The sequence below is a fragment of the Nelumbo lutea genome, chromosome 8, assembly GCF_056320005.1.
Source record: "Nelumbo lutea isolate HS-2025 chromosome 8, American lotus-T2T, whole genome shotgun sequence".
NCBI classification, from domain to species: Eukaryota; Viridiplantae; Streptophyta; class Magnoliopsida; order Proteales; family Nelumbonaceae; genus Nelumbo; species Nelumbo lutea.
Genome location: NC_142691.1, coordinates 7,209,597 through 7,225,315, shown reverse-complemented (window position 1 = coordinate 7,225,315; position 15,719 = coordinate 7,209,597). Strand labels below are relative to the sequence as shown.

The window sequence follows — 15,719 nt, the reverse complement described above, 5'->3', positions numbered from 1 at the left end:
TCCTTTTCTAGGAATATTCTAAAATTCCATTCCTCTCAGTCCACAAAATGGCTGCTCTGATACACTTCCACATTAGTTTCCCTCTCTTAGTTGGCTGGCAAAAAGTAGACGGGTCAAAAAGCAAGTTTACTTCAGAGAGCAAGGTCCACCTACACCCAAACAACATAAAGACCCAATTCCAAATATTAGCAACAGAAACACAAGATAACAAGTGGCAGTGATCCTCGTTATGCATTTTACACAAAATACATCAGTTTGGGGATATACAAAGGAAAGGTCTCTTCTTTTGCAGGTTATCCATAGTATTGGTCTTACCGTAAAAAGCTTCCCAACAGAAAACAGCTACTTTAGGGGGAATGGGCCTTGACCAAATTTCTTTGACAAGGAACTCCAAAAAGAGAGGGGCAGAACAAAGGGACTCAAGATAAGAAGCACAAGTAAAGGAGCCATAAGGAGTTAGGGTCCAAATTCTTCTATCGGGTTTAGAGAGGTCCAAACAAACGAAGTCCAAAAGAAGCAAGATCTCAGAGACAAAAGCAGATTCCTCATCACTTAAACCTCTACGAAACCCAAAATTCCAATTCAAAGACAAGGGGCGAACTAGGGGTGAAAGAAATTTTGAAACAAGCTCCTTTTTAAAGACGGGAGGTAGCATAAAGGGAAGGAAAGCGATCTTTTAGAGGTTGAGAGCCCACTCAAATATCTTCCCAGAAAAGAACAGAATTACCAGAGCAGACGTCATATCTTACATGCCTGGGGAAATTAGGGAGGTTGATTGAAATAGCCTTCCAAGGGGTTGTGAGTGAAGCCCGTCGAGATACCCCCGCATCCCAACCAGTCGCAAAACAACCATGAATGCTAGCCACCACCTCATGCCATAACCTCTCTCTTTCCAAGGGCCACCTCCAAAGCCACTTACCTAGAAGAGCTCCATTCTTCCTAGCTATCTGTCCTAGCCCTAGCCCCCCTTCTTTTTTGATTTGGCTCACTACTTCCCAGCTGACCAAATAATCCTTTTTTTCCTTCCATTGGCTCCCATAGGAAGTCCCTAATCTATTTTTCAATCCTCTTTGCTTCCCTGTTAGGTATCCTAAAGACTAACAGAAAATAAATTGGCAGACTAGCCAGTGTAACTTTTATTAGGGTCACTCTACCCCCTAAAGAAATGTAGTTCCTCCTCCAAGTCGCCAATCTTTTTTCAAACTTTTCCACCACAGGGTTCCAAAACCAACTTTCCTTTGGGTTGGCTCCTAGGAAGTCCTAAATAGATCAAAGGCCACTTGGAATAGGAGCAATCTAAGCAGGCAACGATAGACTCCAGAACCCCTTCATCCAAGTTCAATCCAACCACACAACTCTTTTCAAGATTGATTTCCAAATTAGAGGCATTCTCAAAGAGGATAATTAGATTCAAGTTTCTCACTTCCACCAAATCACAACCCTCACAAAAGATGATAATGTTGTTTGCAAACTGAAGGTGGATTACCAGAATTCTATCTCTACCTATTCTCCAACCTCTCAATAACCCAACCCTATCTGCATCTGACAAAAGTCAATTAAAAGCATTAGCAACCAACGTAAATAAGAAGGGGAATAGTGGATCACCTTGTCTCAAGCCCCTATAGGTTGGGAAAAAATCATTAACTGCCCCATTGGCTAGAACAGAAAAATGACAGGAGGAAAGGCATCCCTTCATTCATTTACACCATTTATTCCCAAACCCGCACTTCTTGAACACCTCTAACAAGAAGCTCCAATCCACTAGATCATAGGCCTTTTCAAGATCCAATTTACAAACAAAGCCTTCATTATCCGATCTTCGCATCTCCTCCACACAATCATTTGCTATTAAAATTTGACCAATTATTTGTCTCCCCTGAACAAAAGCAACATGAGCTTGACTGATGATTGAGCAGAGCACCTTTTTGATCCTCAATGGCAAGACCTTGGCTAGAATCTTGTAAATGCTAGTCACCAAACTGATAGGTCTAAAGTCTTTTGGATGAATAACCTCTTTCTTCTTTGGAATCAAGGCTAGAAAAGTAGCATTAACTCCTGGGCTTATTATTGAGCTTTCCTCAAACTCTCTACTGACCTCGAGCAAATCTTCCTTAATGGCATTCCAACAATCTTGAAAGAAAGCCATAGTAAAACCATCCAGCCATAGGGCTTTAGACCTATCCATAGAAAGGATAGCATGTCTAATTTCATCCTTCTCAAAGTGCCTTTCCAACCATCCTTTATTTTCCTTAGAAAGTCTTGGCCAAGTAACACCTTCCAACTCCAACCCATTACCAAGAGGCCTCCTTAGAATAGATTTGAAGTGAGCAACGAAACAATTGGATATGTCCTCTTGAGACTCATAAGTAACTCCATCCACTTCCTCCTCCCATTGGCCATCTCATGGAAGAATTTAGTATTTCCATCACCTTCCTTAATCCATTTGCATCTAGATTTTTGCCTCCAGGAAATTTCTTCACTTAGTAGTACCTCTTCTAGATCCCTCTTCAACTTCATCTCATTTCTCGCTCTTGCATGTTCATGGTTCTTTGGTCACCCCTTTCAACCTCACCCCACTTACATCTTCCCTCCACATCAATCTTCTTCACAAAGTCAAGGTGTGTCAGCCACATGTTTTCAAATCTTAAGGGTCGAGAACCATGCCTAAAAGGTTCTTGTCCTAACTCAATGGGACAATGGTCAAAAGTGACTCTAGGTAAAGCTCTAGCCACTAAATCCCTCCAATGACTTTCCCAACTTTCATTAAAAGGAAATATGTCTAGCTTTGAGCGGGTTGGGGTTTCTTAGTAATTAGACCATGTAAAGCGAGCTTGTAATAGAGGAAGTTCCTTTAACTCGCAACAGTTGATGAACTCATTGAACTTCCTAATACTAGTTCTTATAGTCTGATGGGGGTTGTTTGATTCATTAGTGAAGCGGATTACATTAAAATTCCCCCCAACACCAAAGACCATCCCATAGACCCTGAATCCCTGATAATTCTTCCTAGAATTCATTCCTTTCTCTATAGTTACATGGTCCATACACATTGGTTAGTACCCAGATGAAACAATCCTCCACACTTCTAAACTTAAAGGATACTGAGAAACACCCTATTAATTCCTCCACAATCTCCACAACATCCTCTCTCCAAAAGGTGACAATACCCCTGAAGCCCCCAAAGACGGTGCTGAAACCCAACTAATTCCTCTAGATTTCCAAACACTTCTAGCCCATCTTCTGTCAAGTACAACTAACTTGGTCTCCTATATCATTACAATATCCGGCCTTTCCCTTCTAAGGAAGTCCTTTATTGCTCTTCTTTTCCTTGCACTGCCTAAGCCCCTCACATTCCAACTGATAATTTCATAGGAAAACAAAGAATTTGATACCCTCCTCAATTTACATGTCCCCTACTTAGGGATCTTCCTTCTATGTCGGAAATTAGTCTCTCCACCTCTGATCTTTTCTTTTTCTGGTGGCTGTTTGCTTGTCCAGATTTGCAAATAACACCTTTGATGCCTTTAGGGGATCCAATTTTCTGGGATTTTCCTCAGAAGATTCTTCTATAAGTTTATATTCCTCAAGAAGTACACAAATTTGTCCCCAAATCCTCTCCAATTCCTCCTGTAATTTTTCTAATTCGGGTTTTCCTGCCATAGTTACACAATCCTCAATCACACTATCAGAAGCTTCCTCTTGAGCTTTAATGTATTCTGTATTTCTTTCCAGCCAGTCCTCTCTTTGCTTATATTCCTCAAAATAAAAACATATCTGATCCCAAATCTTCTCTAGCTCCTCCTCTTGTTTCCTTTTTCTCCTCAGTTCTTCCTCTTTCTCTTTGCCCTCAAATTCGACACCCAACAGCTCCCCTTCCCTGGTCATTCCTTGTGGTTGGGGTGCACAGGTACCTGTTTCAGGGACAATACCCATATCAGTATCCAAAAACAAATTGACAGACGTACCTGGACTTGTGGAGGAAACAGACAAAGAAGCTGGAGTCCCAGAATGGGGAAGTGGTTCAAGGATGGATCCTTCCCTAAGGTGCAACTGTGGGATCAAGTTTGGTTCAACCGAAGCTATGTTAGTCGTAGCAGCCGAAGTGACCTTTCCAAGTTGTTCCCCAAATAATGAATCTACATTCAACGGCATAGGAGAGTTCTGTTCCACTACACCGCTAACCGGCTTGTGCTGCTCTGCTGAAATGGGATTAATTTTTGGTTTAGGTAAACCTAACTCTGAACCCAATGTATCTTCACTGCCATACTCCTCCTCCATTCAATTCTTTTAATCTCATTTCTGTATACCGACATAACTTCTCCATTCTTAATCAACTAATCTCTTAACATTAATACACTGAACTTAAGAGACAACTTCGACAGTCCAGATCCTTGGGTTAATTTGGTTCAGCATTTTTTTTGATATATTTTTCTAATTTGGGTACTTTTTGTTGAATTACCACTTCCATAGTTTTGGTTACTAAAACCATTGAACATCACTTGGATTTTCAAGATTTGTTGACTGATCTTGAGGTATGAATGGCTTATCAAAAAAAACATCTTGAGACATGAAATTGAATGGTCAAGATCTTTAGTTAGATAATCATGACTAGAAATCTCTATTATAAATATCAAATGGTATGCCTATCAAAAAAATGGTATAAATCGATAAAGAGCAAAAGTTGTCATCCAAAGTAAGACAATGGCATTTTAAGATTTTAGAAATGTCTAACAGAGCACATTACATATGAGTGAGTATACAAAGGGTGCCTGTTATCACCCAAAAATAATTTTCAAATAGCAAAGTTGCAAAAGCTACCTCACAAAAGATCCCATAAAGCCCTTTCGGGCAAGCTTTACCAGTAACAGTTCCACTTTCTCCAGTCTGGCCTTTATCCCTTCCTAATCCTCCCCTGTAACAAAAACAGATCAGTCAAAATCCAAATATTAAGGCAGAATCCCACTCAAAGGAAATGTGGAAAATATATTCGGTAAGGGTGCGTAATTGCGTTGAGACTTTAACTATCTTTAAAACTTTCTCTATAGGCATGTTCTTTCCCCAGTTACCACTTACCTGGGTAAGTCATACCCATCTCCCAGGGTGTAGGTAACTTTCCCATCTGGGAGGAAAGTTGCTAACACTTGGATGGGACAAAATTGCCCCTTTTAATAACGGATTTTTATGGTTAAAACAGTCATTTTCTTATTTACTTGGGAAAAAAAAAAGAACATGGATAAGTAACTTCCCAAAAAGCGAACGGGGCCTATATGGCATTGTACAAAGATGGCCAAATGTAACCAACTCTTCTGGCACAAGGACAGCCTCACTCTTCACTTGGATGACTCCCTTTTTTTTGATAAGCAAGACAACACCCAATGTTAATCAAGTAAAGCTCAATTTTGATGGGAGTATCATGGGAAAACCAGGGAGGTCGGGCATTAGCGGTGTATTTAGAGATTCATCATGGGCTGAACTTTTGGCTGTACATGTCAAGACTGCTGGAACAGACCAACAGAAGGCAGTTCATCAGTTTTACAAGAGGAGGCCACATCAGCACAACTAACCATACACTTGTAACAACTGCCTTGTAACAACTGTAACAATCAAGACTGTAAAACTATAAGTAGTAGAGCAGAAAAGGGAATAGGACATTGATTCTTTCGGCATTAAACTCTCTCTCCCTCTCTCTCTCTTCTCTCTCTTCTTCCAAGAATTCAGGAGGTTGGCCCCTCGAAGAGCCCTGAGTTAGGCAGGTTCCTAACAATTTGGTATCAGAGCCAGTATGACCAACACAAGAAACATGTCAGTAGACGCCCAAGTGGATTAGATGGAGGTAGAGATCCATCAAATGTCTTCAAAACTCAGAGAAATGAAGGAAGGCTTCACTGCTCTCCTCCTTCGAATGGAGCAAGGGGCAACGAACATTGACAGAGGAAGCCAAGAAGAGCACAGCAATGAAAACAGCCGCAGAACAGAGGTGGCAACAAGAATAGCCAAAATCGACTTCCCCATCTTCTCAGGCGGCGACCCAACTCCCTGGATTCTCAGAGCCGAAAAGTATTTCGATTACCATGAAACGCCAAGGCAAGATAGGGTAGCTCTGGCTTCTGCGCATCTTGAAGGGGAAGCTATCCTCTAGTTTCAATGGTACCAAAGTGGGCACCCCCGTCAAACCTAGGCAGACTTCACGGATGCCATGACTGTCTGTTTTGGATCATCTGGGTTCGAAGATCTTGATGAAAATTTGGCAAAGCTGCGGTAGGTGGGATCAATAAAAGAATACCAGATAAAGTTCAAAAGGCTGGCCATGAGAGTCCAAGGGTGGACGGAGAAGGCGTTGGTGGGAAGCTTCGTCCGCAACCTAAAAGAAGAACTGCGACTAGAAGTGAAAGCGATGCAGCCCACTTCGGTCATCAATGCGGCAGCACTAGCCAGATTGTATGAGGACAAGTTCAGTCGAGCAAGAAAGGTGCAGCGACCATGGGGTCCCGGAGCAAGAAGGGAGCAAGAAAGGACGACAGCACCAGACAAGGAGGAAGGAGTATTGGGCCCAGGCCCACTGGTTCCTTTCATATGGCTGCCCTGGGCAGAGATGCAAGCCCGTAGAGACAAAGGTCTCTGTTACAACTACGAAGAGAAATTTGGGTCGGGCCATCGCTGCAAGAAACAACAAGCGTTTCTCCTCCAAACAGATGCTGAAGAGGAAGACGACATCACCAATTGCGGAGAATCTAACCCAGAGTGGGAAATGCAATCCGATGGCATGCCTGAAATATCCTTACAAGCCCTTACGGGACTTGTGTCCCCTCAGACAATGAGAGTTGCAGGGCTGATCCTAGGACGCCAAGTGTCAATCCTCATAGACAGTGGCAGCTCCCTTAACTTCATAACTCAAGTCTAGGTGGATAAAATGGGACTTCCGGTTCAACCAAAAACGGCCTTTACGGTTCATGTGGCCAACGGTAATAGCCTATCTTGCAATAGCATTTGCATGGGCCTACCACTAAAGATTCAAGGTCATTAGTTTGCGATGGACCTATATCCTCTCCATCTCAATGGAGTGGACGTGGTGCTAAGCATTCAATGGTTAAGACAGCTAGGACCCGTGGTCTATGACTGGGCCCGTCTCACCATGGACTTCACATCAGGAAACTCTACAGTCCATCTACAAGGGCAAACATGCAAGGGCCCAAGGCCCATCAGTCTTGCAACACTGACAAAGCAAAGAGTCGATCCAAATCAGCCCATATTCATGGACATGGACTCAAATTGGACCTGGCCATCCTTAGCTAACAACAGCCTAGATGGGCCTAGAGACTTCCAAAGCCACCTACAACAACTCCTTCAGCACTATGGCAACGTGTTCAAAGAACCCCAAGGATTGCCACCACGCCAGGAGCATGACCACCGCATCCCCCTCATGTCGGGATCAGCCCGACCAATGTAAGACCCTACCGAGAACCTTACTTTCAGAAATCTAAAATCGAGAAGCAAGTTCAAAATATGCTTAAGCAAGGGATAATACAGCCCATTCTCATCACTGGTACTATTAGTCAAGAAAAAGGATGGGACGTGGCGGTTTTGTATTGAATACAAAGCCCTTAACAGCATCACCATTAAAGACCGATTCCCGATACCAGTCATTGATGAGTTGCTTGATGAACTCAGTCAAGCCACCATATTCTCAAAACTGGATTTACGAGCTGGGTATCATCAAATAAGGGTACATAGGGAGGATGTTCACAAAACGGCTTTCAAGACACATGATGGCCACTATGAGTTACGGGTCATGCCATTTGGGTTGACCAATGCTCCAGCCACATTTCAAGCATTGATGAATGACAATATTCCAGCCATATTTACGTACGTTCATCCTTGTTTTCTTTGATGACATATTGGTCTACAGCCCCAATTGGGAGGAACATCTGAACCATCTATAGGTCACCCTTGCAACACTTGAGGCCCACCAGTTGTTCGCTAAAGAGTCCAAGTGCTCCTTTGGACAAAACCAAGTTCACTACTTAGGACATGTTGTAGAAAAGGGGACTATAGCGGCTGACCCAAATAAAATCTCCAGTATACTGGGCTGGCCGCTTCATCAAAAACTACGGCCTAATAGATACCCCATTGACCCAATTGCTGAAACATGACGCTTTTAACTGGTCAAACCAAGCCCAACAAGCTTTTGAGCAATTGAAACAGGCGGTTGCGAGCCCTCCAACATTAGCACTGCCCGATTTCACAAAAGATGTCATCATTGAGTGTGATGCCTCCAGTCAAGGCGTTGGGGCTGTTCTCATGCAAGAGTGGCAACCACTAGCCTTTTTCAGCAAGGCCTTAACATCACAAAAGTGGGCCAAATCAGTTTATGAGCAAGAATTAATAGCAATAGTCTTAGCAGTCCAACGTTGGCGATCCTACTTGATCGGTAGACGGTTCACAATTCGGACCAACCATCAAAGTCTGAAGTTCTTATTGAATCAATCAGTTCTATCCCTGGAACAGCAACGCTGGATATCCAAGTGGCGGACGCCCTCTCACGGCACCAACAGTCATTTCAGTTACTAGTACCTTCCCCGACTTCTCCACTCCTGGATCTACTGCGAAAAGAATCCCAATCCCATAAGGAGTTACAGCAGTTGAAGGCCCAAGTATTGGCAAATCCCTCACTGCACCCTGGGTACACAATTAAGAATGATGTATTCTTCTTCAAAGGACGTCTGGAAATCCCGGCAACCTCTGCCCATCTCAGGAAGCTCTTGGAATTATTCCAAGCCTCACCCACGGGTAGCCACTCCGGCATCCTACGAACACAAAAGTGCATCGCCACACAATTTCATTGGAAAGGCATGCGTACATCTATCCAAAACTTCATAGTCGGGTGTGCAGTATGCCAACAAAACAAGTCAGCCACTACAACACCAGCAGGCCTCTTGCAACCACTCCCAATACCAACCCACGTCTGGGATGATATATCAATGGATTTCATCACAGGATTGCTCGTTTCTGCTACCAAAACAGTTATCCTTGTGGTAGTAGATAGACTGACAAAATACAGTCATTTCCTACCTCTATCACACCCATTTACAGCAGCCACAGTTGCTGAATTATTCCTCCGGGAGATTATGCGCCTACATGGGCTCCCCAAATCAATTGTATTAGACAGGGACCCTATGAGTCGTTTCTGGGCTAAGCTTTTCCGCCTACACAGGGTTAAACTATTCAAGTCAACTAGCTACCACCCCCAATCTGATGGACAGACAGAGGCGGTTAACAAGAGTCTCGAAACATATCTGAGATGCTTCGCGGGAGATCAACCAAGACAATGGGTGAAGTGGATCCACTAGGCCGAATGGTGGTACAACACCACTTTCCATAGCGCCGCGGGGATGACACCATTCAGATCTTTATGTGGTCGGGACCCTCCCCCTATACTTCCTTATGAAAAAGGAACTACCACAATAGCGGCCGTTGAAGAACAGCTAATGCAACGGGATGAGGTGCTAAGGGAACTGAGACATCATCTCTTACAAGCACAGCAATGGATGAAGCACACCTATGATAAACACCACAAGAATGTCCAATATGAAAAGTAGGTAATTGGGTGTTTCTCAAATTACAACCCTTCAGGCAGATTTCAATTGCAAGCCGACAGTGGAACAAACTCAGCCCGCGCTATTTTGGCCCATTTAAAATCCTGGAGAGAATAGGATCAGTGCCATACAAACTGGACCTTCCGGCAACATCCAAACTGCACCATGTATTCCATATTTCCTTACTGAAGAAGGGGCCGAAGTCAGGAGTCATTACAAGTGCATCCCTTCCCATATTTTCAGAAGAAGGACAACTACAGACTGAGCCAGCCCGCATCATTGATTTCAGATGGGTGTATCGGGGAGGCAGAGTCATACCAGAGGCATTAGTTGTTTGGTCTAACCTTTCGGAAGGACAAGTGCAGACTGAGCCAACCTGGGAATCCTACTTAGATCTGCAATCAAATTTTCCTACATTAGACCTTGGGCCAGGTCACTCTAAAGGAAGGGGGGATTGTCAAGACTGCTGGAACAGACCAACAGAAGGCAATTAATCAGTTTTACAAGAGGAGGCCACGTCAGCCAACTAACCATCCACTTGTAACAACTGCCATCCACTTATAACAATTGCCTTGTAACAACTGTAACAATCAAGATTGTAAAACTATAAGTAGTAGAGCAGAAAAGAGAATAGGACATTGATTACTTCAGCATTAAACTCTCTCTCTCTCTCTCTCTCTTCTCTCTCTTCTTCCAAGAATTCAGGAGATTGGCCCCTCGAAGAGCCCTGAGTTAAGCAGGTTCCTAACAGTACACCAAGGAATAAAACTTGGATAAGCTCTAAACTATTGAAACATGATTGTGAAAGGCAATTCCAAAGTTGTTGTAAACTCTTTCGTAAAACAACCCAAGACCATGGCAATACCAACATGTAGTAAGAGAAATAAGGGAGCTGGCACAAGACCTAAGAGTTCAATTCTTATGGACAAGAAGAAAAGCAAACAATTTAGAAGATGTCTTAGCCAAACAAGGGGTGAACAGGGCACAATTGTATTGGGGAAGGACAGCTCAGTATTAAAACATCTAACCTTATAGATGGACAAGAATGTTTTAAGGGCAACAGTAGGGTACTCAGCACTTGTATTTTACATTGACATTTTCCACTTAATCAAATGGAGATTTACAAACCTCTTTTTAAGAGTGAGGCAGCACTTTGCACCTCACCAGGATGCTTGTATCAGATCTATCGTTTGATTAATGAAATCATCTTTCTATTATCAAGAAAAGTGGAAATTTACAAATCAAAAAAGAATCAAATGTTTCCAAAAGACCACTAGATGGATAAAAGAAAAAAAAAACTAAAAGGCTAACATTAGAAACATATACCAGACACCAATTTGCAGAGATACAGAAGCATAAGGAGGTTCTTTTATTCTCTATGTGAGAATGTCACAAGGATTCAGCATCTGCATCAGAATCACCTTCATACAAGTATTGCTAGGCATAAGTTACAATTATTTTTTTTGTGAACAAATGCACAGATTTTCAATGGTTAGAAAGTCTTACCAAGAATCTGGCAAAAATTTAAAAAAAGCCAATATTTCCAAAACATGAAAAACATATATCAGTTGTTTTCACAAGCTTTGATAAGAAATCTTGATGCTTGTCCTATTTAGTATTCACAGAAACAACACACAAAAAGTGCAAAATAAGAGTCTTTGTAAACACATAATGAAATAAGCAGTTAAATGCACCTTCTGTATATGCTTCCTTTAACGCTTGCTATAGGTTGATATTCATCACCTGTAGGAATGTCAGACCAATCAAAGTGAATCCTACCACCACCACCACCACCACTACCACTGTGACTACCATGTCCTCCAACACTTGAAATAATAGCAGTCTCTCCAAGGGTCAGCGTACGCAAAAACAAAAGAATGGTTCCTCCAGATCCACCTCCAGGGCCTCCATTTAAACTATCCAAAATCCCATAACCACGCTTTCTAATGCTCTGCCCAAAACTTTCTCCATCTGCTCTAAGTGAACCATAAATGGATAAACTTGACAAAGAATGCTCTAACGAACCCATCACTGTTCAAGGGACAATGAAAATGCAAAAACAAAGCAAAAATAATCAGTAAAGAAAAAGTAACTAGAAGACCAAATATATGAAAAGCCTAAAATATTTGTTACCAGGTTCCCATGCACATAACTCAAATGGCAGGCTAGCATGTTTTACTCAAATCAGAGACTTAATAGAAATGAATGAAATTTGCCTTGTATCTGATAGTTGAAATTAAATGGAAGGAAGAAAAAGAATCTATGAACTAGGCCATAAATCCCTCCATCAATATCAACTGTTATCAAGAGGGAAACAACATAAAGATTATTGTGAGTACATGCAGATCATGAAGGCTGAATATAACTACCAAGATAAGGATGCTTGAAAGATGCATACATATCAAAATTGGACATAAAAATAAAATGGAATAAAACAAAAGGAAATAACAGCAGTTTGCTCCAGAGTCCAGACTCCCTTGAGATAATTAAAGAGGGAACTATGAGAAGCAAACTAAAAGATGTAGACTTCAAAGAGGAGTCTAAAGAAAAAGAACTTGGTGGGTTTTATTTATGGACACAGATATGGGAGCCACGTGTTCCTTCAGAGGTAGCTTTTATGTGTAAAAACAACTTCATTAGAGAAATGTTTGACAAAGGGTCATTTAACATCCAAGGGAATGGCTATCACAGATCTGACTTGCCCACTCATTATGGAGGTTCATCAATCAGGAAGCTACTTATTCTTTCATTGCAGAATAAGCTTTGCTTTGGGGGCCAATTCCCTAGAAATCTTTGGTCTAAGTGGTGCTTCCTGAGCTTACTAAAGGAGTACTCTGGTTGATGTTACATAATGAAGTTGAGCAAATAAGGGAATCCATTCTGGGACATTGTTCCATTGGTTACATGAACTATTTGGGAGGAGAGAGAAAAGGACATTCAACAACATACACTCCCAGCTGATTCTATCTTGAGATGATCGATAGGCACAGTACATTCTCAGATAGATCATTCCCATTTTTTTTATATCTGGTGAAGGGCAACACAACTGGGGGGGATAGTCCATCCCCCAACCCAGGTGCAGGCGGGATTTGATCCCAAGTCCCCGCTATGACCAGCAGGGAACTTCATCATTCTCAATATTTTAAAAATGGGTGTTGTATATGCATTATTCTTTTTGCTATAACAACAGAAATCTAATTTCTCCTAAAAAAAAAAAAAAAGAAAAAAGACTTTGGTATTTTGTGACAAGTGGGTGATGGCATTTTCCCCATAAGGTTTATGGTTTTCAATTATTAGGAGCAAGTATGGACTAAAGTCCAACTCAAACAAGTGGCACCATAAGACTCTTTTTGTGAGGAGTGGTTGTTGACATTTTCACCAGGAGGTTAATGGTTTTCAATTATTAGAAGCAAGTATGGAGTAAAGTCTAAACTCAAACAGGTGGCACCATAAGATTTTCTTTTTAGATCTTTACCTTTTTGTCATCAGTGCAATTCATCTTAATTCCTTCATCAACCATTATGATATTTTGATAACATGCCTTCTATGGGAAATTAGAACCCCACAAACTCTTATCTGGTAATCCTGTTCCTACTTCCTAGCGTAGTCATGCAATTAATTTCCTAGTACTACAAGAACATCAACCTAGAAGCAAGGATTTAAATATCGATATGATACGTCTGATACGGGGCATATTGTATCGGTATCGGCCAGAGGGGATATAGGATTCGCTATGCCTAAATCTGTATTCCTTGAATCATGTGTATCGGAGCGATACGCATTTATATCGGCCCGTATCGTGTTGTATCAACCGATACGCACCAATACGGAACGATATGGATCGATGTGTTTCTTGCGCACATGTTTATTTCTAAAAAATGCAACAAGAGTGAACACAAATCACCCAGCGTTAAAGCCTTAACCGCGTGCTTGATCCACTAGGCCACTTTTCATCTTATGAAATTTAATGAAATAAAATAACTTTTTTCTATTCTAGTGTCTACATGTAATGCGGACAAGTTGCATTTGTGTTTAACAATTACAACAAAATAAAAAATAATAATAATAATACTCAAAACTAATATTTTAAAAACTAATAGAATAAATAATTTCTTAAATCCACATTTATAAAAAAAAATTGTTTAATCTCAAGAAATTTATATGAATAAAGATATTGATAATAGAATAATTATTTTAGTATTTAATATTTATAAATTTGAACATGATATGTATCTTAAAATTTTATAAATTATTAATTAATATTTTAATTTGAACCAAGTAAAAGTATATATATTATTTATAAAAATAAAAATATTATTTACAAAAACCTCAAGAATATAATATAAAATGAATTTGTCAATTCCAATAATCTATATTTATATCAAAAATGATTTTTTAACTCAAATTTTATGGAAATAAAAATATTAATAATGGAATAATTATTTTAGTAGTTAAAAATTATGAATTTGCATATGATGTGTATCTTAGAAATTTTAATATATTTGATATATTTTAAGTTAAATATTATAAATTTTATAAATTTTTAATTTATATTTTAATTACAATTTATAATAACGTATTTATTGCTTACAAAAATAAAAATACTGTTAACTAAGCATTTGAGAATTAATTTTTAGTTGACTTTCGGTTAATATTAAAAATTAAAAATAGTATAATAGAAAATAATCAATATAATAATTCACATATAATAGTTACATATGTTTTGTGCCTTGAAATTCAGTAGAAAATAACATAATAATAGCTTTATGCATGTACTAATTTGTAAAAAAATATATAATATGTTCCAGGATTCTTGATTGATACATTATCAATAAAAGTTTATGATTCTTATGCATCCCACTATAAAATAATCAATATAGTAATTCACATATAATAGTTGCACATGTTTCGTGCCTTCAAGTTCATTAGAAAATAACATAATAATAGCTTTGTGCATGTATTAATTTGTAAAAAAATATATATAATGCGTTCTGGGATTCTTGATTGGTACAATATCAATAAAATTTTATGATTTCTATGCATCCCACTACACTAATTGTAGTATATTTCTTCACATATACCTTTAGAATATACATTTTCTATGTATCTATATATTAATTATGGCTATTTTGATCTTAAAAATAATGATATTAATAAATTCATGGAATTTATATGCATTTTTCAGTGTATCCATATTTTTTCATCCGTATCCATGTGTTTCCAAAGCGTATCCTTATCTGTATCCATATCCAAGTGGTCTGATACGATACCCGATACCGATACTTTAATCCTTGCCTAGAAGAGAATAGATGGGTACAATAACAAATAAATTCTCTAGGTAGCACCACTCCTCAAGAAAATCAAAGGCATCTTCAAGTCAGATTCCAAACATCCAACATTTGTAACAGGGGTCATGGATTGTAGGCACTATTTTCAAATAATGAAAGATTTCATTAATGATTAAAAAGTAAAGCATAAAGAAAGGGAACCCATCCCTAAAGTGCCAGGGGCCCCAGCCCAAATGTAACAGAGACACCTAGTAGCATGTTGACATCCAAACCTTTCTGTCAAGCCATTGTCAAAATATGACTAATCAATCACCTTGTCTGAGAAATTGTGGGTACCTCAAAATGAGAGAGCATAGCAGTCACTTTTCATATTTGAAGCTACATGACACTAACAAAGCAGAAATATTTGCTTTTGATAGGTTAAGATAGGTAGATGATCTTAGGCTTTCTAATAAAATAGTCAAGGGTGATCCAACCACCACATTGAGTTGGAAACAAGGGCGTGTGTTAGAAACAGAGCTGCTTTGCAATAACAATAAAAACAACAACAATACTAACGGATAATGCTTATTAAGTTGATTATGTCCATAGGCTTACCTATGATACCACCACCAGCAGTTGAACCACCTGTGTCATCATTTCCACTTCCACTACCAAGTTCACAAGGCAAATCAGCATTTCCATATGCAACACCACCATCAATAAAACTTCCATTGTAATATCCATCCCCACCTTTACCACCATGCCCACCACCACTGCCAACTCCATCACTTAAAGTCATACCTCTACCTACACCACCTGTACATCCTGCACACTCAGAATTAAAATTCCATGGAAA

The 15,719-nt window shown here is 39.8% G+C and overlaps 1 protein-coding gene across 2 annotated transcripts in view; it reads right to left on the bottom strand.

The window, feature by feature from the left end:
• The window catches only part of LOC148842456 (uncharacterized), a 47,698-nt gene that overhangs the window by 14,221 nt on the left and 17,758 nt on the right, over positions 1-15,719 (bottom strand). For both annotated transcript variants that reach the window (XM_088959683.1, XM_088959684.1), the window contains 3 exons: positions 15,479-15,688; positions 11,288-11,624; positions 4,819-4,912 (listed from right to left, as the gene is read on the bottom strand). In XM_088959683.1, coding sequence (XP_088815809.1) covers positions 4,819-4,912; positions 11,288-11,624; positions 15,479-15,688 — 641 coding nt within the window. The remainder of the gene's footprint in view (positions 1-4,818; positions 4,913-11,287; positions 11,625-15,478; positions 15,689-15,719) is intronic.